The 21,924-nt window shown below is 36.2% G+C and overlaps 1 protein-coding gene across 2 annotated transcripts in view; it reads right to left on the bottom strand.

Moving 5' to 3' along the window:
• BET1 (Bet1 golgi vesicular membrane trafficking protein) overlaps positions 1 to 21,551 on the bottom strand; it is a 31,623-nt gene extending 10,072 nt beyond the window's left edge. The window contains exons 1-4 of one of the 2 annotated variants that reach the window (XM_077994765.1): positions 21,380 to 21,540; positions 16,738 to 16,862; positions 13,980 to 14,036; positions 12,100 to 12,133 (exon numbers count right to left, since the gene is read on the bottom strand). In XM_077994765.1, coding sequence (XP_077850891.1) covers positions 12,100 to 12,133; positions 13,980 to 14,036; positions 16,738 to 16,862; positions 21,380 to 21,398 — 235 coding nt within the window. In that variant the 5' untranslated portion in view covers positions 21,399 to 21,540. Of the gene's footprint in view, positions 1 to 11,742; positions 12,134 to 13,979; positions 14,037 to 16,737; positions 16,863 to 21,379 lie in introns of those variants that run through there. The other variant, NM_001260728.1, reaches the window with a different exon arrangement.
• Positions 21,552 to 21,924: the final 373 nt, after the last annotated feature.

Below are 21,924 nucleotides of genomic sequence, written 5' to 3'. Positions count from 1 at the left end.
ATGGAGTACATCTCTATTAATTATTTATTCATGCATGGCAAGATTAACTCTTGTCTTTAAAACATTATTGCATTGGTAGTTCACCTCAATATATTGAATTCCCTAAAAAGACGTGAACTGGTCTCTGATTCATGGGAAAAAAAATCGCCAAAACTTGCAATATTGTAGGGGACTAAAATTTATAATAGTTCCTCTACATTTAGGGATATATAATATGTTTTCTGAATCAGTGGCTAAGTTTGATATACATTCATGGACCTAAAAAAATTTAAGATGAAATTAAGATGAGCCATGACTCTGTACAAAATTATAGTAGAAGAAAAATGCTTACAGAATTACACTATATCATTTGGAAAGGGTTAGTGTCTTCTTATTAGTGGGCCCTCATTTCAGAATATTTTCCTTGATTTTAGCCTGATTTCAGGTTCTTGCTTCTACTAATCTGGGTGCATTATTTACCCAATTCAATTCTTCAGTCACGCATTGCAAAAATGAAAAAAAAAAGGAAAAGAAATAAAGTCTTTTGAGAAAATATTCCCTAGAATATCCACAGAGCTGACTGCATTGGCTTTAGTTGGCACTCAGGAGAATGTGGTAGCCAGAGCCGTGTATTTTGCTGTCCAGAATCTCACTCTTGTGCATCTGGATTTTCATCCCAGGCACTCCTAGCCAACCCATGATGCTGCAATGACTGATGTCTTAGTTTCCTAGGGACTCTGACAAATTGGTGGCTGAAAACCACAGAAATTTATTATCCCACAGTTCAGGAGGTTAGAACTTCAAAATCAAGGTGTTGACAAGGCCATGCTCTTGCTGAGGGCTCATGGGTAGGACCCTTTCTTGCCTTCTCCTAGCTTCAGGTGGTTGCTGGCAATCCTTGGTGTTGCTTTGCTTGCAAGCATGTTGCTCAGTCTCTGCCTCTGTCTCCACATGGCATTCTCTGTGCCTCTGTGCCCATCAAATGTCCTTCTTCTTGTAAGTACATTAGTCATTGTATTACGGCTCACCCTAACCCAGTGTGGCTTGATCTTACCTAGATTATATCTGCAATGATGCTATTTCCAAATAAGGTCATATTTTGAGGTTCTGGGTGCACATGAATCTTTAGGAACCATTATTCAACTCAGTACATCTGAGAAGAGTTGGTGGACAACTATGTCAAACCTCTCAGTACTGTTAAAATGTCATTCTGCCAAATAGGTGAACATTAATTGTAACTTATTTGAGATGAAATTCCTTCTACTGAAAAAGGCCACTTCCTTTCCTGGAAATTGGATGAATCAGAAACAAAGATAAATGTCGTGGGTTAAAGAAAAATGTTGTAATTAGAGTAGCAAAACATAGCACTGATTAGCTTGTCATTCTTTCCTTTTGTGCTTCAATATGCCTATTTGTATAATGAACTACAAAATAGCTTCCAGATTGTGTTTGTAAATGCTTGATGGAAATTTAAATCAAAGCACTATAAAGCATTGCACGATTAAAAAAAAAAAGTTTTCAAAGAAAATCCAGATATAAATATGGCTAAATGAACAAATTTTTCTACCTAGAAAACTTAGTCATGTATTAGTACTATATTGCCTCACAGGACAAAAGAAAATACCAGGTATCATGGAGTTATACAGATTTTTTTGTGCCTAGTACAGTCTCTAGCCAAATTCAACTACTGATTTACACATCAAATTCAGAAGATAGGAGATTAAAATAGTTTGCTTTTTTCAGAAGCTATAAAGAATAGATATTCCCACTGTATATTTTGAAAATTCAAAATTTTTAATCAGGCTCAATTCCTAGCAAAATAGTCTTACTATCCCATCCTCTCACCTCTATAACTCTGCCCTTCCCCACACTATCTCTGCCACCTTCCCCAACCATGCTCCCAACTCCAGAAAGTTAGAAATATGGCTACTGTTGCTGGTCCTCTTTCAACTTTATAATCTACCTTGAGTGTGGGAAGACTTTCTATAAAGTTTCATGCTGAGTTACAAAAACTGTGTGTGATTAAGAATGCAGGCTTTGGAGATAGACTGCCCGAATTCCAAACATTATGTGACTTTGAGTTGTTTAATGGCTCTGGGCCAGAATTTTATGCGCAAAATAAGGCTATTACTAATATTCACCTTAAGGATATTATGCAGGTTAAATGAACTAGATTACATAAAGTGTTCAGAACTGTCTCTCACCTAATAAATTGTTATTATTATTATTAACCTGTGTGATGCTGGTTTATAACAGAATAGTTCAAACTAAATAATGTATTCAAACTAAACTGTATTCAAGCTAAATAATGGAGAGTTTATATTCAAACTAAACTATATTATAATGTATTCAAACTATATTGTAATGTATTCAAACTGTTTTATAATGTATTCAAACTAAATTGTATTCAAACCAAAAAATGGAGAGTTTTAAGTACAAAACATCACCTCATATACTTAATATAAATGTGTTTTTAACAGAGCAATGATCCAGCTCTTATGAATGTTAGGTTGAGCTCAATGGAATAGGACTCAATGAATATGGACATGCCAACTAAATAAAAGACACAGTCATTCAAACAACACCCTCCAAACTGATAAGCAACTAAGGGATCAAGGCAGAAACACACAGCCAAGGACCTAGAGCATCTTAAGAGTTGGTGGTTGTAAAGTTAGCAATGGACCACAGTGGTCCTCCTGTGATATTGAGATTTAAATGTTTTATCTTTTTTCTTGCTCCCCTCACCCTATTATTCTGTCCTTACCATTTCTGTTGTTATCTTCTCAGCTAAAGTTAATGGTTAGAAATAATGAGAGTTGATGGTAGCCAGACAAGAAAAACAAATCTGTTCGATTTTGTTATTCTACCTATGTGCATCCTCTTGATTCAGTTTGTCCTCAATTATCTCTCAATTATACCTGTGAACATGTGAAGGCCAGAAACTTGAATTTATAAAATAATGTTTGAATTAAATAGTGTCTCATTTTCAATTCAAAATTCTATAATCCATTGAATAGACTGGAAAGTTTTAGCTCTGAAAATCCATGGTAGACCTAAAGAGCTGAGTTTCTAAGTTGTTAATATTTGTTACTTGCCTTTCACAAACGAGAATGGATTGCCTGTTCTGAAAGTTGAAAACTGAAACTCTTTTCTCTGATTCCCTTTTATCAGCATAAGAAATGTGAAGAAAGGTGATGACTGCATCATCAATGGCAGCAAAATGTGAACTACTCACGGATGCTAAGCTAACTGGGTATGCCTAATTGCCAACACCAGGGATATGCCCCGCCTGTTGCTTGAATACATTCTTAATTTATGTGCCACTGAAATTCCCAGGTAAGATGTCACCACTTACATTGTGGGCTAAGTGGATTACACATCTTGCTGTAGGGCTTTGAGTAAAATGCAGACTTCTTGGCTAAGGTCCACAATGGACAACATATATGATGGTGGTCCCATAAGATTAATTGGAGCTGAAAAATTCCTTTCCCCTAGTAATGTTGTAGCCATTGTAACATTGCAAAAATTCCTATAATCTAGTAATGTTGTACTCATTGTAACATTGCAAAAATTCCTATAATCTAGTGATGTAGCCATTGTAACATCACAGTGCAATGCATTACCTTTTCTATGATTAGATGTGTTCAGATACACAAATACTTCCCACTGTGTTACAGTTGTCTACACTATTCGGTATAGTATATGCTGTACAGGTTTGTAGCCTGGAAGCAATGGGGTACACCTCATAGCCTAGGTGTACAGTAGAACATACCATGTAGGTTTGTGTATGCACACTCTAGGATGTTCTCATAAGGATGAAACCAATCACCTAACAATGCATTTCTCAGAATGTGTTTCTGAAACAAAATAGAAAAAAAAATAGTTTTGTATCCTGAGACTTTGCTGAAGTTGCTTATCAGCTTAAGGAGATTTTGGGCTGAGACGATGGGGTTTTCTAAATATACAATCATGTCATCTGCAAACAGGGACAATTTGACTTCCTCTTTTCCTAATTGAATACACTTTATTTCTTTCTCTTGCCTGATTGCCCTGGCCAGAACTTCCAACACTATGTTGAATAGGAGTGGTGAGAGAGGGCAACCCTGTCTTATGCCAGTTTTCAAAGGGAAAGCTTCCAGTTTTTGGCCATTCAGTATGATACTGGCTGTGGGTTTGTCATAAATAGCTCTTATTATTTTGAGATACGTTCCATCAATACCAAATTTATTGAGAGTTTTTATCATGAAGGGCTGCTGAATTTTGTCAAAGGCCTTTTCTGCATCTATTGAGAGAATCATGTGGTTTTTGTCTTTGGTTCTGTTTATATGCTGGATTACGTTTATTGATTTGCATATGTTGAACCAGCCTTGCATCCCAGGGATGAAGCCCACTTGATCATGGTGGATAAGCTTTTTGATGTGCTGCTGGATTCGGTTTGCCAGTATTTTATTGAGGATTTTTGCATCAATGTTCATCAGGGATAATGGTCTAAAATTCTTTTTTTGTTTTGTCTCTGCCAGGCTTTGGTATTAGGATGATGTTGGCCTCATAAAATGAGTTAGGGGGGATTCCCTCTTTTTATATTGATTGGAATAATTTCAGAAGGAATGGTACCAGCTCCTCTTTGTACCTCTGGTAGAATTCGGCAGTGAATTCTTCTGGTTCTGGAGTTTTTTTGGTTGGTAGGCTATTAATTATTGCCTCAAAATCAATGTGCAAAAGTCACTATCATTCTTAAACACCAATAACAGACAAACAGAGAGCCAAATCATGAGTGAATTCCCATTCACAATAGCTTCAAAGAGAATAAAATACCTAGGAATCCAACTTACAAGGAATGTGAAGGACCTCTTCAAGGAGAACTACAAACCACTGCTCAATGAAATAAAAGAGGACACAAACAAATGGAAGAACATTCCATGCTCATGGATAGGAAGAATCGTGAAAATGGCCATATTGCCCAAGGTAATTTATAAATTCAATGCCATCCCCATTAAGCTACCAATTACTTTCTTCACAGAATTGGAAAAAGCTGCTTTAACGTCCATATGGAACCAAAAAAGAGCCTGCATTGCCAAGACAGTCCTAAACCAAAAGAACAAGGCTGGAGGCATCATGCTACCTGACTTCAAACTATACTACAAGGCTACAGTAACCAAAACAGCATGGAACTGATACCAAAACAGAGATATAGACCAATGAAACAGAGCAGAGCCCTCAGAAATAATACCACACATTTACAGTCATCTGATCTTTGACAAACCTGACAAAAACAAGTAATGGGGAAAGGATTCCCTATTTAATAAATGGTGGTGGGAAAACTGGCTAGCCATAAGTAGAAAGCTGAAACTGCATCCCTTCCTTACACTTTATACAAAAATTAATTCAAGATGGATTAGAGACTTAAATATTAGACCTAAAACCATAAAAACCCTAGAAGAAAACCTAGGCAATACCATTCAGGACATAGGCATGGGCAAGGACTTCATGTCTAAAACACCAAAAGCAATGGCAACAAAAGTCAAAATTGAGAAATGGGATCTAATTAAACTAAAGAGCTTCTGCACAGCAAAAGAAGAGCTTCTGCACATCAGAGTGAACAGGCAACCTAAAGAATGGGAGAAAATTTTTGCAATCTACTCACCTGACAAAGGGCTAATATCCAGAACCTAGAAAGAACTCAATCAAATTTACAAGAAAAAAACAACCCCATCAAAAAGTGCGCAAAGGATATGAACAGACACTTCTCAAAAGAAGACATTTATGCAGCCAACAGACACATGAAAAAATGCTCATCATCACTCGCCATCAGAGAAATGCAAATCAAAACCACAATGAGATACCATCTCACACCAGTTAGAATGACAATCATTAAAAAGTCAAGAAACAACAGGTGCTGGAGAGGATGTGGAGAAATAGGAACACTTTTACACTGTTGGTGGGACTGTAAACTAGTTCAACCATTGTGGAAGACAGTGTGGAAATTCCTCAAGGATATAGAACTAGAAATACCATTTGACCCAGCCATCCCATTACTGGGTATATATCCAAAGGATTATAAATCATGCTGCTATAAAGACTCATGCACACGTATGTTTATTGCAGCCCTATTCACAATAGCAAAGACTTGGAACCAACCCAAATGTCCATCAGTGACAGACTGGATTAAGAAAATGTGGCACATATACACCATGGAATACTATGCAGCCATAAAAAAGGATGAGTTCATGTCCTTTTTAGGGATATGGATGCAGCTGGAAACCATCATTCTCAGCAAACTATCACAAGAACAGAAAACCAAACACCACATGTTCTCACTCATAGGTGGGAACTGAACAATGAGAACACTTAGACACTGGAAGGGTAACATCTCACACCGGGGCCTGTTGTGGGGTGGGGGGAGGGGGGAGAGATAGCCTTAGGAGATAAACCTAATGTAAATGATGAGTTAATTAGTGCAACACACCAACATGGCACATGTATACGTATATAACAAACCTGCACGTTGTGCGCATGTACCCTAGAACTTAAAGTATAGCAAAAAATAAAAATTTTTAAAAAATAGTTTTTTTGTTGTTGTTGTTGTTTTTTTTTTTTTTTTTTTTTTTTAATCTAGGCTTTCGGGAATGAAATGCCTGACTCACTGGATCAGCTTGGGTCAGAGATACTGATAAACCTCTTATGCCTTGAAATTGTAATGGAACGCAAGTTCAGCCATTTGCCACTTGAGAAGCCGAATACACAAGAGGTGAGGTATAGTGGAAGGAAAGCAGCTGTATTAATCAAATGCCGGCAGTTGAGGAAATGACTGGGTTTATGCCTCTACAAAACCATTTCAAATTTTTGGGCTGACTGTGGGGGTTTAAAAAAGAAACTTGCAGGAGTTGTGCAAGGTGCAGGTCTGCACGTCTTGTTCCAATGACTATCTTGAATTATTGTCTACCTGAACAGAATCCAAGCTGGTATCATCTTCACTGTGGCTGGGTCATAGATTATCCCCTCTGAGTTAATTTCTAGATGGGGGAGAGTTCTACAGCTGGGTTTCCATATCTAGTTTGCTTCTAGAGTAGCCCCGGAAGTTTCTAAACAAGCATATCATTAAATAAGTGTGATGGTGCTAGGGAGCATCTGGTGGGAAAGGGAGAGAAACAGAGTTTTAAAGTCATTTCAAGGCTATGTTCTGAGTTTAGAGAAAAAAAGGTTTTTAAGTGCATTTTAAAACTAAGATACTTGATTACAAAATGTGAATTTTGATGGAAGAGGAAGAATATTAAACAGCTTTCCTCAATTGTTCTTCCACTTGTGCCTGAGTAAGTGGCATCCATACTTGACCCTATAGACATGGCATTCAATTTTAACCCATCTTCCCTCAGCTTTACAGTAGGGAAAATCATAAGAAGAATTTTAATTTAGCAATAATTTTTGGCCCCCAATTAATCGAATGGCTAAAATATTGTACCTCTAATACTCAAAGAAGCTCAGCTAGTAAGTAAACTTGGTATGTTATTAATCAAGCCATACATTTTTATTCAGGGCTTTTTATGGTCTCAGCACTGGAATTTTAATGAGAGGTGATTAAAAAGATATGTTCTCTAGTAGAAAAGATGAAAACCAAAGCATCAATTTATTCAACAAACACTTGTTGGGATCTACTACTGTGCCAAGTGCTTAATGGAAAACATGGGTGTTTAACATAAGGTCCTTTATGTTGGTACACACCAAATATGTCTTTCCTAAATGAATTAAACACAAACATTTTATTTTTTATAATAAAAATGTTCTTTTCTACATAATTGTTATGTTCTTTATTAGGAATTCATATCTCTAAAAGAATTGAAAAATTGTTTATGTGCATATGCCATCAAACACCGTATCTTCAAAAGAGGTATCTTTTGAAGACGTTAACAGTTTAAAATTCCTCACTGGTGAAGAAAAACATGAGTTTTACATAGCAGATGTTACATTTTAGGATGGATGTATGTGTATAACCTCTCTAGGGAAGTCCTAGAACAAAAATTTAACAGTCATGAGTAAATATGCATGCATATATATATATATATGCATGCAAATATTATTAATATTTGCATGGCAAATGGATTATTAAATAATGTAAAAGCTTACTAAATTACCAGCTGGTTGGACTATTTATTAATTGAGATAAACTTGAGGAGAAAGCAATAATTATAAATATTCTTTTAAAATGTAAATTGATGACCTAACAAGGTTTTCCATTATATATTAATATCTGTGGTACATTTTTATGCTATGTATTTCATTTTTTTCCTGCTCATTTCTAAATTAATTACAGGCATTAGAGAAGCCATAAATACTAAAAGTCAGATTCAGCTGTCTGCTTTCAAGTGTATCACACCACAATCATAGATCTTTGAGAAAGCATAGTAGGAACAATTCTTTACATAATTGTATAATTATAACCCATGTTGAAATTAGCAAAGTTAGTCAAAAGAAACGTTAAACAGGTTTTCTTTTCTAAGTGTCACAAAGACTTTGTAGAATACTTATATTTATAATGGATAATATGGTTACATTTTGCATTATACTTTAGCTACTAAAGTTATAAATGATCAAGCTTGAATGAATTTTGGAGTCTCACATCTAGTATATGCTTGTTTTTCTGGTCAGAAACATTTTATGTTTATTTCTTTCTCTTCATTTTGAAGATTAAGGAAAGATTACTTTAAGAGTCGAACTTGGCACTTTGCATATCTCTCTGGTTTATGTAAGAGTCTTTCCAAGTTTTGTGAAAAATTCTTCTAAAAGGACAAGGTGAATTACTTGGCTAAGATATAGATGCCAATATATGTACAAAGAGAACAAAGCTATATGAAATGCACAGAAGGATCCTGCTCTCCTGCTTGAACATTTAGCCGAAGGGAAAAGCACGGAGAGAGCCAGAGTAACAATAACCACGTGCCTTTTTCATATATGATTCTTAGACAAGATTTCAAACACCAGAAGATGGAAGGTCAATAAATGTAGGAAGATTTTATCCATACAAGTTGAGAAAAAGTTAACATATGCAAAATGTGTAAATGATCTTCTAAGTGTCTATTGCCTTTGAAAGGTATCATTCTCAAGTTAATTCACCACTTAATTTCATGTCATCTGAAGTTTCTCTATTAAAATTTAAGTAAGAGGTTCTCATTTAGGAAACAAATAACTTCTAAATATTTCTGAAGAACATTTATCAACATAACCACAGTGTACTGAATTTAGCTTTTACCAACTCATGAGAGCCAATTGTGCATGTATTTTCACAACTCTTGTGTTTCAGTGCTGTCACAATAGTGCTTGGAATAAAGTGTGGTGGGAGATTTTATACCACAGAAATAAAAAATTACTATTTTTTAATATTTAATTTAATTATTCCTATCAGCCTATGTGTGTATTTTTATATTTTTATACACTTTTTATTCCTGTTTCACAAATAGAGTAACTGAGACGGAGAGGTCATCAGCCCAAAGTCATACTGTGAATGGTGGAGCTAGGATTTATGCTCAGGCAGTGTAACTGTACAGCCTTCGGACTTAGCCACGATGCTACTCTGCTTCCCAGTAAATATTTAGTCAAAGTTTATTCATCAGTATAGAATGATGACATTATTTACTGACTGCATAAACCCAAATTATCAAGCACTTTTTCAACATTGTCTCAAAGAAGTAAATTCAATATATCTAACTTGAAATTTAGGAGCATTAAAAAATCAGGAAAGCTATTTTATAGAACCAGAGCTTTTCATGGGGACAGGTGCTAGTGTTCTCTGCTCCAGAATTCTGATGCTTAAAATGTTGCATATTTGTTTTAGATGGGAAAGGAGGGTGTTGGCAGAAGGATGCCTGGTGGGCAGGGACATGCCAGTTTGCCAGGAATCTCAGCAGACACAGTGATGTGAACGAGCAAGACAAAATGCCAGGTAGAGACCTACTTTACATAGTACTTAGAAATAAAAATCATAAGAAATGTTGAACCATGCGGTGATGAGAATCACTTTTATACCACCCCAAATCCCTTTTCCTGAAATCTCTGTTTGATGATACTATCCACATTTAAAGTTTTTAAATATTTTACAAAGTACTTCCATAAGATAGCCAAACAATCCTGAAATCCATCCTTCTCTTGCCATCATTGGTTTTCCTAAAGCTTTGATATCCTCTGCTTCCATTGTTGATTATCCTGTTTTCATCTTTAAGTCATTTTCTTTGGCCTTCTGCTCTTTCCGTTTTTCACAACTTTAATTATTGACAGTGATTTCTGAGTCTCCCCTGAGCTCTGGTGTCACATACTTGGCACAAAGTACAGTTAAAAACTTCTTGAATGAATGAGTCACTCTCCAATTGTCTGATGAAAATACCTACTTGGAGGAATTTCATCACCTCAAAGCCTGAAAACAACCTATTGTCTTGTCCTTAAAATAACTACCTTTTCTGAGAATTTCTGTTAGTGAGAACCAACATTTATTGTGATTATCACATGCCAGACACTTTACAATACATTATCTACTTCTCACAATTATCCTATGAAATAGATGGTGTAATGAAGAAATCAAGGACAAAAGCACTGAGCAAGTGAAGGAACAGAGATGTGAACCCAGGTCATGTAACTCAAACCAGTGCCTCTCCCATCACACCTCAGGCTTGTCTGTTTAAGTCACTTAACCACACTCAATTCCGTTGGTTTTAACCTGTCAGGTAGAGGCCCAAATAATGACAAATGCAGCCAGTAAAAACAGGACCCAAATTGACAGGTTATTGGGGATGAACAAAAAGAAATGAAAACTCAACAAAATCAAAGAAAATACATTCATAACCAAAAATATAAAGAATTAAAGAGATTTTTGAAATACAGTCAAGATTTGCTTATTTGTTTGAAGCAAATTCCAACAATACACATATTAGCTTTGCTTGATTTGGGTTGGAATCTGAGTTTTCAGGACCATTTCTCAGATCCTATTAAGAATGTAAAAGAGGCTTAAACAAGGAAGCAACACAGTCAACTAATACATTTTATTTAAAAATTTATTTTCAGAGCCTATAAATGGACAAATTCCAAAATAGTAATACAGAATATTAACAATATTTTAATTTTTTTTTTTTACTCAACAGTCTGCCTTTATGTTTTTCTTTCCATTAACAAATACACTGGATTAAAGCAACAATATTCTTATCTTCAAGTTCAACGTCTGAGTTTCTTGCATACTATTTCCATTTAGAGTTCAGTAATTACTTAACTTCACATTATTCTGTCACAAATGATAATCAAATATCCTACCTACATAGTAAAAATCATAAAACTATTATAAGCCAAGAGAATTTATAAAGTTAATATGAAACAATAACTATATTGATACACATGTGCAATAGGCCCTACCAGAAATATGCCAAAATAACAAGCTTTATTTAAAGAATGAGGTCTTCGGGCAGAAAGAAATGAGGGGTCATTATCATCAAAAATTATTAGGAAGATTGTAAGTAAAAAGAAATCAGCCTACGATTTTAACTAAATAAAGGAGGAGAGGGAGTATATCATTAGAGTTGATGCAGTTAGGAAAATTCAATTACCATTCTACCACAAACTGGTTGACTACTTCATGAGCTCAGAGTTAGGCTCTCCAGGTATTCTGTTACTCTCCCACTAAGTTTCCTTACATGGAACATAAACCTGCATTTATGCTTACAACAAAATATTATAATGCTATTTAATCTGACAGTTGGCAAATAATAGAAAAACAAACTGGAAATCAGTGGAGCCATACCATCTCACTACCCCTGAAAATAGGGGCTAAAATGAGTCATTAAGAAACAGTATTCAAAGAGCCCTGTATTAACTAATGTGATTTATAAAATAAGCAAAATTCAGCAATTTTCAATGGAAAATGCCACAGTATTTGAACACAAGGAATGTTTTGATGCTGATTTTTATCAAAGTGGTACTCCAAGCCATTAAGTTGGAACAAATTCCAAATGCACAATTACATGCATCACCTCAGTTTAATAATCCAATAAATGATAAAAAAGACAAATAAAGAAAACAGCATCATATAGCACAGCAGCTTTGTTTGGCTCCCTCTGGATAAAATCTTCAGTTTGCCCATAGTTTTACCTAGAAATCCAGTTGTGGAATCAAATTGTGAATCCTATCAGAGATAAAGGCAAATAAAATATAATAGTTAGATTTTAAGTCTACATATGCACATCCAAGTAACTGAATAACTGTTACCATAGTACATTTGTAATGACAGTTTTGTGTTTAATTAATTCAGGAGCCTGTTGATAACCTTGGATAATCAGCCTGATTTCTCCATGCAAAATACAGTAATACTCAGTGAATAAAAAGCTCTTTCACTGTCCAATAAACACTTCCTTCAGCCCCACAGAGTAATTCAACAACTCAAAACTATTTAGGTGTTATTCCAATTATGTGGATAAAAAAGAATTAACAATAAATGTAAGTACTTTGTGCATTATCATACAGATTTTTCTTCCCATTTTTTGTTGTGTCATTGCTCCCCAAGGTCAAATGGTTGATTGCTACCCAAGTAGAGGAATTCATCCAAAATGTAATATGGTTAGCAGTTAAATGTACCTTTATTTATTTATTTATTTATTTAGAGATGCAGTCTCGCTCTGTTGCCCAACCTGGAGTGCAGTGGTGCAATCTCAGCTCACTGCAACCTCTGCCTCCCAGGTTCAAGTGATTCTCCTGCCTCAGCCTTCCAAGTAACTGGGACTACAGGCGTAGGCCACCACGCCCAGTTAATTTTTTTGTATTTTTAGTAGAGATGTGGTTTCACCATGTTGGCCAGGCTGGTCTTAAACTACTGACCTTGGGTAATCCGCCCACCTCATCCTCCCAAAATGTTGGGATTACAGGCATGAGCTACCGCGCCCGGCCTTGGACCTTTACTTTTAATATCCTTTTGTTTAGACAGCTGACTTTGAAGTAGTCTATTAAAAGTTAAGAGAACATCATATAGAGGTAGTAAAATGTGATAAGGACTATAAATATGGATGGGGGAAAACTACCATATTAAAACATAGCTGGAAAATCCTAAAGATGAGACAGGCCTAGGTATGGACTAGAAATATTACACATACTTTCACAGAAATTTTAATATCCTGAGATGTAAAGGCCCTGGCATAATAATATCCTTTGTACAGCTCAGTGTCTATGTGGCTCATACACTTTAGATCTATGGTTCTTCACCACAGTTATGCATCAGAATCACCAGAGATGCTTCTTTCAAAATATTTATGTCTAGATCCCTCCCCACAAAATTCTAAATCAGTGTATTTAAAGACAGAATACATTGTCTCTTCAATACATTTTTAAAGAGGTCCCTAGCTGATTACAGCGCACAAGCTTAGCAAGAACATTGCTTTTGATGCCAAATTCATTTTTGAATAGCACAATTTTAAAAGCACATGGAACCAGAGAAGGTTCAGAGAAGCGTGACATTCAAGATAAACATTAACAAATGGAAGAGGACTCTAACAAGAAAAGGTATATGTTGTTAGAGAGAAAAGGTTCCGGGCTGTTCAAATTTATGAGCACTTTTTTCAGACGTGATCCTTAGGAAATCAAGCAAAAGAGTAAGTTTCCATTAAGTGAACGACATTTGGTTGGTTGGATATAAAGTGCTTTTTGATTGCTTGGTTAATAAATTACTAGCAGTCTCTACTATTGAGATTTCTAAGACTACTCAAAATAGTCATTTGTCTTGAGTTTTTAACAATCTTTCTAAAAACAGGATTAAAGATATATTGGCTTCCACTTGTTCCTCCCACTTACATGTGTGAGACGAGATGAAAAATGCAAAAGCATGGCAAAAAATAAACCTTATAGTTATTCCAAACACATTATATACAAATGGATGGGAATCAAGGACTTAGGATCTCTGTATCTATTTCAAAATGAATAAAAGTTGAAATTTTATTATTCGCAAATATTAGATCAAATTTCTTAAAAACATAACCACTCACCATTTCAGATAATAATTTATTCTGGGTTTTAACTTCATGGCCTATTTCAATGGAAAGCTGTAAAGAAGAAGGTATACACATGATTACTCACATAAACGTATTCAAGATTATAAACTAAAAATAATGTCATTCTAAGCACACACATTTTCTGAAATGAAATGGTCTTCTAGACACAAACTCTCTTCTTCTGATACTCTTTCCATCAAGCTCAATAAAAAATAAATTTGGAATTTGGAATTTCTACTCCTCCCAAATTATGGACATTTCCTCTTTCTTCTTTATTTTAATTTCATCTTAATATTCAATTCCATCTTTTAATTTGGTATGTACTACTTCTCTCTGATTCTCTTACACTTGCATGCTTTTATATCTTTATTATATTCCTACAAAAGCTACAAATTCCTACAAATATCTGTATATTTCCTTCTTACATTTTATTTATTATTTATTATATTTTATAAATTACACATTTTTTATTTTTTTTAACTTTTATTTTAGGTTTGGGGTACAGGTGAAGGTTTGTTATACAGGTAAACTCATGTCACATGGATTTGTTGTACAGATTATTTCATCACCCAAGAATTAAGCCCAGTACCCAACCTTCTTACATTTCAAAAGACTGACAAATACCCATACAACCAATTCAAATCTAGACAAAATTATTTAATATTTTCCTAATGAAATGTTACATTACTTTAAATATGTCTAAATTGATTATTTCCTTAGATGTTAAAGGTTTTTGCTTTAAAATATGATAATAAATTGAAAAAATATATATATTAGTGTTACTTTCTGAAGCTCCACAGAAAAGAGCCATAGCTTACAAAACACAATACTATAGGTAATTACGACAGCTATTCAAACTAAAATCTATCTAATACTTTATAGGACAGATTCATCAAAGGCTTTACTTCCAAGATATTTAAATAAACAGAATCATCTACTGAAAATCTTGGTAAAACACTGCAAATACTGTTCTTCATGTGTGTGAAAGCACATGGGATAATACTGACACAAAACCATACTAGAATTCTGTAGATCAGAACATGAGCTTTCCTGCCAGATTTAACAACTCAGAGATAATAAAGTAACTATAAAGTTAGATTGTCCACATTACTCAACTTCTATCACTGTCATTTATGCCAAAGAAAAATATTTCCAGGACATCACAACTTTTTTCTAACAAGTAATCTAAATTATCTACATTAGGGTTTTTTTTTTAAGGCATTTAATTCTTAAGTCCTTCCAAGTGTTGTATTTTTAAAATTGGCATTATACAATATTACTCAGTTCCTAAATCAACTTATTTTAGTTTAATATGACTTCGAAAACAATCCTGTTTCAAAATCTAAAGGTCTCCAGCTGAATGTAATTCGATTTTCCAAAGATTATAATGAAATGCCAATTAAGTTTTATCAACATGGACTTCTACTGAATGCTTTACAAGTGAACGTCATGTTCATTATAATGCAGTATCAATCACATATATTATTAAAATCATCTTTGTGTAATTCCTTTGATCAATACAAATTTACTTAATTAACACCACTGATAAGGAATTATACTAGGTGCTATATAGAATATAAAGTAAGTACAATAGAAAATCTGCATTCTGGTAAATTCCTTTTACATACAAATAAGGCCAATGCAAATCAATATGAGTAAGTGCTGCAGAAATGGCACAAATGGTCTTATGTTCATAAGAAGAAAAGTTACTTTTTTGTCTAGTAGAAAGCACACACAGATTCTGGAAGTGTTGAGAGATAAGCTAAGGCCAATTTTTGAAAGATCTATCTGATTTAATCAAGCTATGAAGCATGAACTTTATTAAATCGTGGAAGGACACTGAAGACTTCTGGGAGTGCAGGATGCAAGCTTTAAAATATTCTAAAAGAGGACTGTGGCAATGATTATATAACTCAGATCATAATGTGCAAAAAACCAGGAACAGATAGGTTAAGAGGTTCTTCCAATAGTTCAACTAAGAAAACCAGGGGATAGTCCGGGCACAGTGGCTCACACCTGTAATTCCAGCACTTTGGGAGGCCAAGGTGGGCGGATCACCTGAGTTAAGGAGTTCAAGACCAGCTGGCCAACATGGTAAAACCCTGTCCCTACTAAAAATACAAAAATTAGCCAGGTGTGGTGGCGGGTGCCTGTAATCGCAGCTACTTGGGAGGCTGAGACAGGGGGATTGCTTTAACCCAGGAGAGGCAGAGGTTTCAGGGAGCTAAAACCACGCCATTGCACTCCAGCCTGGGCAACAAGAGCAAAACTCCATCTCAAAAAAAAAAAAAAAGAAAAGAAAACCAGGGGATAGTATTAGAAATAGAAAGGCAAAGATAGAAACATCAGAAAGACATTGTAATACTCAGTGACCGAAATGGAGTACAAAGGTAGAAATAAGAAAGACCAAGATTTATAGCTTAGAAGACTGGATTAAAAAAAGCAGAAGAGCTACTTGGGGGTGGAAGATGGACAGCTCTGTTTGAGACATTACAGCAGACAGCACACAGTATATAAAAAACAGCTGGAGATTTTTCTTAAGTATTAAAAAAAAAAACCTATCTTTTGATGTGTCACATTTTCTAACTTACTCAAAGCACAGTCTAAATTTTGAGTGTACTTTGACCTCACAAAACCACAGTATCTGAGTAAATGAATTCCTTAGGATGACGTCAATAAGAATATAGTTTATAATTATATATGTATAGAAATAGATGAATTAAAACACATATAAAATTTGTTATACACTTACAGATTTTATAGCAGTTACTTTGCTTCTCAGACTTTCAGTGAGCCTCTCATTTTCTTCTTCACAGGCACTATACCCACTATTAGCATAGCCATAGTTCCCATAGCTGCCAGGAGGTACTCCTTCACCTGCAAGGATCAGAGTCACAAAGGGGATTGTAGAGAAGCCACTTTCGAAACATAGATAGTTAGGAAAGAACTGAAAAAGACCCCTGGTGGGCGTTGCAAACCACATATGTCTCTAATATTCATACTCCAAATGAATTTAAAAAATAAATAACCAAACAGAGATCAGATCAATTCTTTCCATTACCCTCTGTTAACCAAAGAAGATTCAGTTCAGTTCATTTTAATACACATTTCTGGACTGCTTATTGATTGCCCAGAAGATACAAAAATAGGTACTAATACACAAGGATATTCAGGATACATTCCCTGCTCAAGAGAAACATATAGTTTAATAAAAGTTCTAAAAGCAGTAACATCATCTACTGCTAACATTGAAGAAGCATGGCTATGAAGAGGAAGGGAAAAGTGGTTAATACAGCAGGAGGGGAGCTCATAGCAGTGAGGGTCCTTTACTGGCATCTCTTTCTCTTAAACAGACAGTTGGACAGGAAAGAGCCAAAGCAGGGAGGGGGCAAATTGAAGCTCTAGGAAAGAGATGGAATAACTCATGCAGAATGTTAGCTGAGAGTCAAGAGGGAGATTCATTTATTCTTCAACATATATTTGAAGAAGTACCATGTATCAGATCCATTGTTCTTTCTAGGTGCTACTTTTATGGAACTCTAAGGGATAAGAATGTCCACCACCCTGCCTAATGTAGTACTTCACAGTCATCAGGCTATCAAACAACAGATGGAGTGGGCCTTAGACAGCGAATACGTACATAAATATGTTGGGCGATTGAGAGGGAACGGCATAGTTCAGGGTGTTAGTTAACTACACTTTTTTTTTTAATATAATTGTTGCCATCAATTTTCTCAGTAAAGGGAGAAAACGGGCTAACTGCTGAAGAATGGATGATCATTCAGAATATACAGTAAGGAGAATGAATGGAAGAAAGGGACCGGGACTGCACAGGATTACTAAAGATAAAACAAACTTGCTTGAGGCAATATACTATGGTGGCTTCAATCCTCCCAGGTGTGTGGTTTTTTTCCTACAGAAGAGTCATCGGCCTGAGTTAGTCCAGGAGAAGATGGATGGTTGGACTACTCTGTAGTTGGAAGTTTATAGTATCGGGGTTGCAGAAAAACAGAGCCCCAAGAGGTTGGGACTGCCTGCCAAAAGAGTGGTAGAAGATCTGGATTATGGGGATTAGACTGGACAGATATTGAAGTAGATTCAACAGTGGCTCGAGAATGTGGGGAAAAGGATGATATCGAAACTAAAGGTCTCAGAGCCTGCTGGGCACAGCAGCTCACGCCTATAATCCCAGCTACTCCGGAAGCTGAGGGAGGCAGGATCACTTGAGGCCAGGAACTTGACACCAGCCTGGGCAACACAGCAAGGCTGCATCTATTAAAAACAAACAAAACTAGAGGACTCCATATGCTCAATGAGCGATGCAGCAGCAATGACAGGAGGTAACAGCACTGATCACTGAAGGACAGTCAAGGTGAGAATAGGAAGTTCTTTCAAGGCACAACACAAATTTCATTTTCCCTATAAAGCAAAACTCTCACTGATTTCTTACAGCTCTGATTGTATGTAACATTAATATTGCACTCTGTACAGTACTATAAGGGCAGAGACTAAGTTTGTTTGACTCAAGACTGTACGTCCCCCCATAAACCTACAAACACATACACACTGTAAGGTACACTCAATGAATACACGATGTGAACTAATTAATGCAAAGAATCTGAGTTCACTGTTATTGAACTTTGAATGTTTACACCTTTGTCCAGAATGGAGTCATATGCTTCTCTGAAGGCAAGGACAGTATCTCATGCTTCTATATCCTCCCTGTACCTAATGAGTACTTTATATGCAGCAGATACCTATGCAATCTCCACCACCACAAAAACCACAACAAAATATTGGAGAAGTATTTTCCAAACAGAAGAGAGTTGTACTATCTGAATTTTCCTGCTGACACACTATCCATGAAGCTCTCCACATGTGTTATTATAAAAGAACTCAAGGAGTGGGCATATTTTTTCCCCCAGTCAACAATTAAAGTTACCATTTAAAAATGCATTCCTACTCTATTAATCAATGATACTCTGTGCAAACTGTAGTTTAATAAGGGCCAAGATACTTAAAGAAAAGAATAATGTCTTCTTATTTTGTGTGGCTGGGGTTCTGAGTATACAACATTTACCCAGTAAGTAATTACTGACTGGTTGAATGGAAACATTTGACAACTTCACCAAGGAATTCATTCTAAATTTTTTCTTTCCTATTTTCTTTCCTTTGTTTAGTTGCTTTTGCCTATCTTAATTTTAATTTTAGAGTTCTTCCATGCTGTTCCATTTATTCAAAGTGATATTCTTGTTGTATTTATTGCCAAAAATATATCAATGCACATTTCTATTGAAGAGTTGATCTTCCCTCAAACTATGACCCATCCCAAATACAATGAAAAAAGTAAAAAACAAATAAAATGCTAGAATTGCTATTCCAAACAGAGCCACTTCCCTTCTGGTGGTGTACTGCTATGAAAAGTTGTAAAAAAGCTAGTGATTACTGAAGATCATCCTCAGCCTTTGTTTATTTAGATAAACGCTACTTCTTTTGGATGGGTTCTATCAGTAAGCTAACAAAACCAGTTAGAGATTCATGTGAAGTGTGGCAACTTCTGCCTACAGATATCTATCAGATTCACTATGATCCCAAATTTAAAATTTCAGGTCAATATACATTCATACTTTAAAAATAAGAAAAGAAAAAATGTTTTTGTTTTTTTTTTTTTTAAAAGAGTAGGTAGTGGGTTCTAAATTAGTGAAATTCTAATTTAACTGGCTGAGCTGAGGTCCAGGAAACAATACTTTAAAAATTTCCCAGGGGATTCTAATGTACAGTCAGGGCTGAGAATCATTACTCAAGTCACTTTCCTGTAATTTAACATGGCACACTGCAGCAGAAAAATGCTCAAAAGGGCCTAGGGGCCTACTGATGAAATCCAAACTCTTTGGCCTCGCATGCGAAGATCTCCACAGTGTGATCCCGCATCACTTACTTCACCCAAACTGGTTTAATCATAATCCCTTATTTCTTTTTAGTTCCTCCTATCTGGAACCCACTTCCCCTACTCTCCATTATTCAAGGTCTACTTCAAATTCCTATGTCTCCACAAAATACACAAGGATCTTCTCCACAAAGTACACAGTAATCTGTCTCTGAAATCTCTGAGACCATCCCTTGTATGTAGAACCTATCTGGTATTTGGATGTATAGCGACTACTTTGTACTATAACTTATCTTTGCACATATTTCTACTCTCCAACTAGACTGGAAGCTTTGGGGATCGCAAACCAGGCAACAAACAACTGTATACCTAGAGTTTACTCAAGCACACAATAAATCTTTTTTTGTCATTAATGATGATGAACAAGAAAAACATTTAGACATATAAAACCAAACTTACTCAAAATTCTTTCTTTTTTTTTTCTCATCAATTTACCTGGCCCCACTTTCTATGATCCAAGTATTCATAAAAACTTCATTAAAAAAACAAAAAACTTTTTCATACTACAATTTATTAATAAATAAACAAGTCTATAGTTATTGGCAACTTTCATTATATCTGACACATTGGGGAATTTGTTTTTCTTTCTTCAATCTTATAATGACTGAGAAAGGTAACACTATCTTTTTTCAAAAGTTTCATTTATTTTCTGAAGTATACTGCACTCTTAATTTAGCAGGGTCTTCTTTAAAAAAAACAAAAATAAAAAATAAATCGTGTCCTAAGAGAAAGCTTCAGAATCAGAAAATGCTGTTTTAGTAGCTGTGCGTTACTATAAGGGCCCATTAAAATTCCTTGGGTCTAACTTATTCTTGCTGATGAGCCACTTTACTAACCCCAAAGGTAAAGATCAAATGTTAAGTCGCCAAACCTTATCACGTTCTACTGCCTTAACCGTGGCACAAGGTTCAGATTAAGAAATCGCCTTTGACCCAGAAGTTACAGTTCCAGGACCTTTAACAATAATGACACGTACATTTATTTACCTTTGTAACTCACTGTTACCAGACTAACGACCACTACTACTAGTGTGTTTTGCGTGCAACCACCCACTCTTCAAATTCCACTTCTGAAGAAACTAAGATCCAGGGCCAGTAGAGGAAGAGAAACCGGAGTCGGGCTTTGGAAAACATAGCAGTGTCCATAACCACGCTCAGGCAATAACACTAAGACACTCGACCACTGAGATGCCACCTGTACACACCCACCCCCAGTCCACTACTTTCTCTAGCCTACCATCCAAACTTGAATCTGACTCAGACTTAAGGAAACGCCAAGGAACTGGGACAAATGGTGTGTTTCCATTCGACTTGGCCCACAAAGATCCCCTCTAGACAGCCTGTTTTTTGGACCAAATGCCAGGAACAGAAGACAGGTTCGATTTCTTTCAGCGCCCAGCATGGCCGGTTCTAGGGCCCCGAACTTCGAACCTCAGCCCTCTTCTTACCCAGGCCTGCACGCCTCATCCTGCCAGAGGAGAGAGAGAAAAGGCGGGCGCGGGGGGTTGGGTGAGTAGGAAAGAGCTGTGACCCCGACCGCGTCTTCAGTACCAGGGCCGGGCGAAACACCAACTTCTTCCCCTAAAGCGCCACGACATCAGTGTAGTCTAAACACCGCGCCTGCTGATGGCGTCACCAGGGCGCTCATTGGAGCCCTGGGAAGAAGGTTGAATGGCATTCTGGGAAATGTAGTTCACCGACGCATAAAGTGTTGTTGAGGGCGTGGTGTGAGCCAGGTTCTAGGGGCGGCCGGGGCTTCCGGTAAAGGGGCCGGCTTCTACTGCTGCTCCGACAACGTTCTAGCTGCTCCGCTCGCAGCTCCAGGTAGCTGCTTTCAGTTTGTTAACCACCAAGATTAACCCAGCAGATCTGCTCCTCCCGACCCACAAGAGGGTGGTTGGGGTATCTTTCCTGATTCAGCCTCGTACTCCCTCTCACCTCCAGAGGCAGTTGAGGGAAAGTTAGACAAAACTTTGTTCAGGTTTCTCAGTTT

Source organism: Macaca mulatta, chromosome 3, assembly GCF_049350105.2.
Source record: "Macaca mulatta isolate MMU2019108-1 chromosome 3, T2T-MMU8v2.0, whole genome shotgun sequence".
NCBI classification, from domain to species: Eukaryota; Metazoa; Chordata; class Mammalia; order Primates; family Cercopithecidae; genus Macaca; species Macaca mulatta.
The sequence above is the reverse complement of the archived record's forward strand: the minus strand, read 5'-3'. Positions and strand labels throughout refer to the sequence as shown.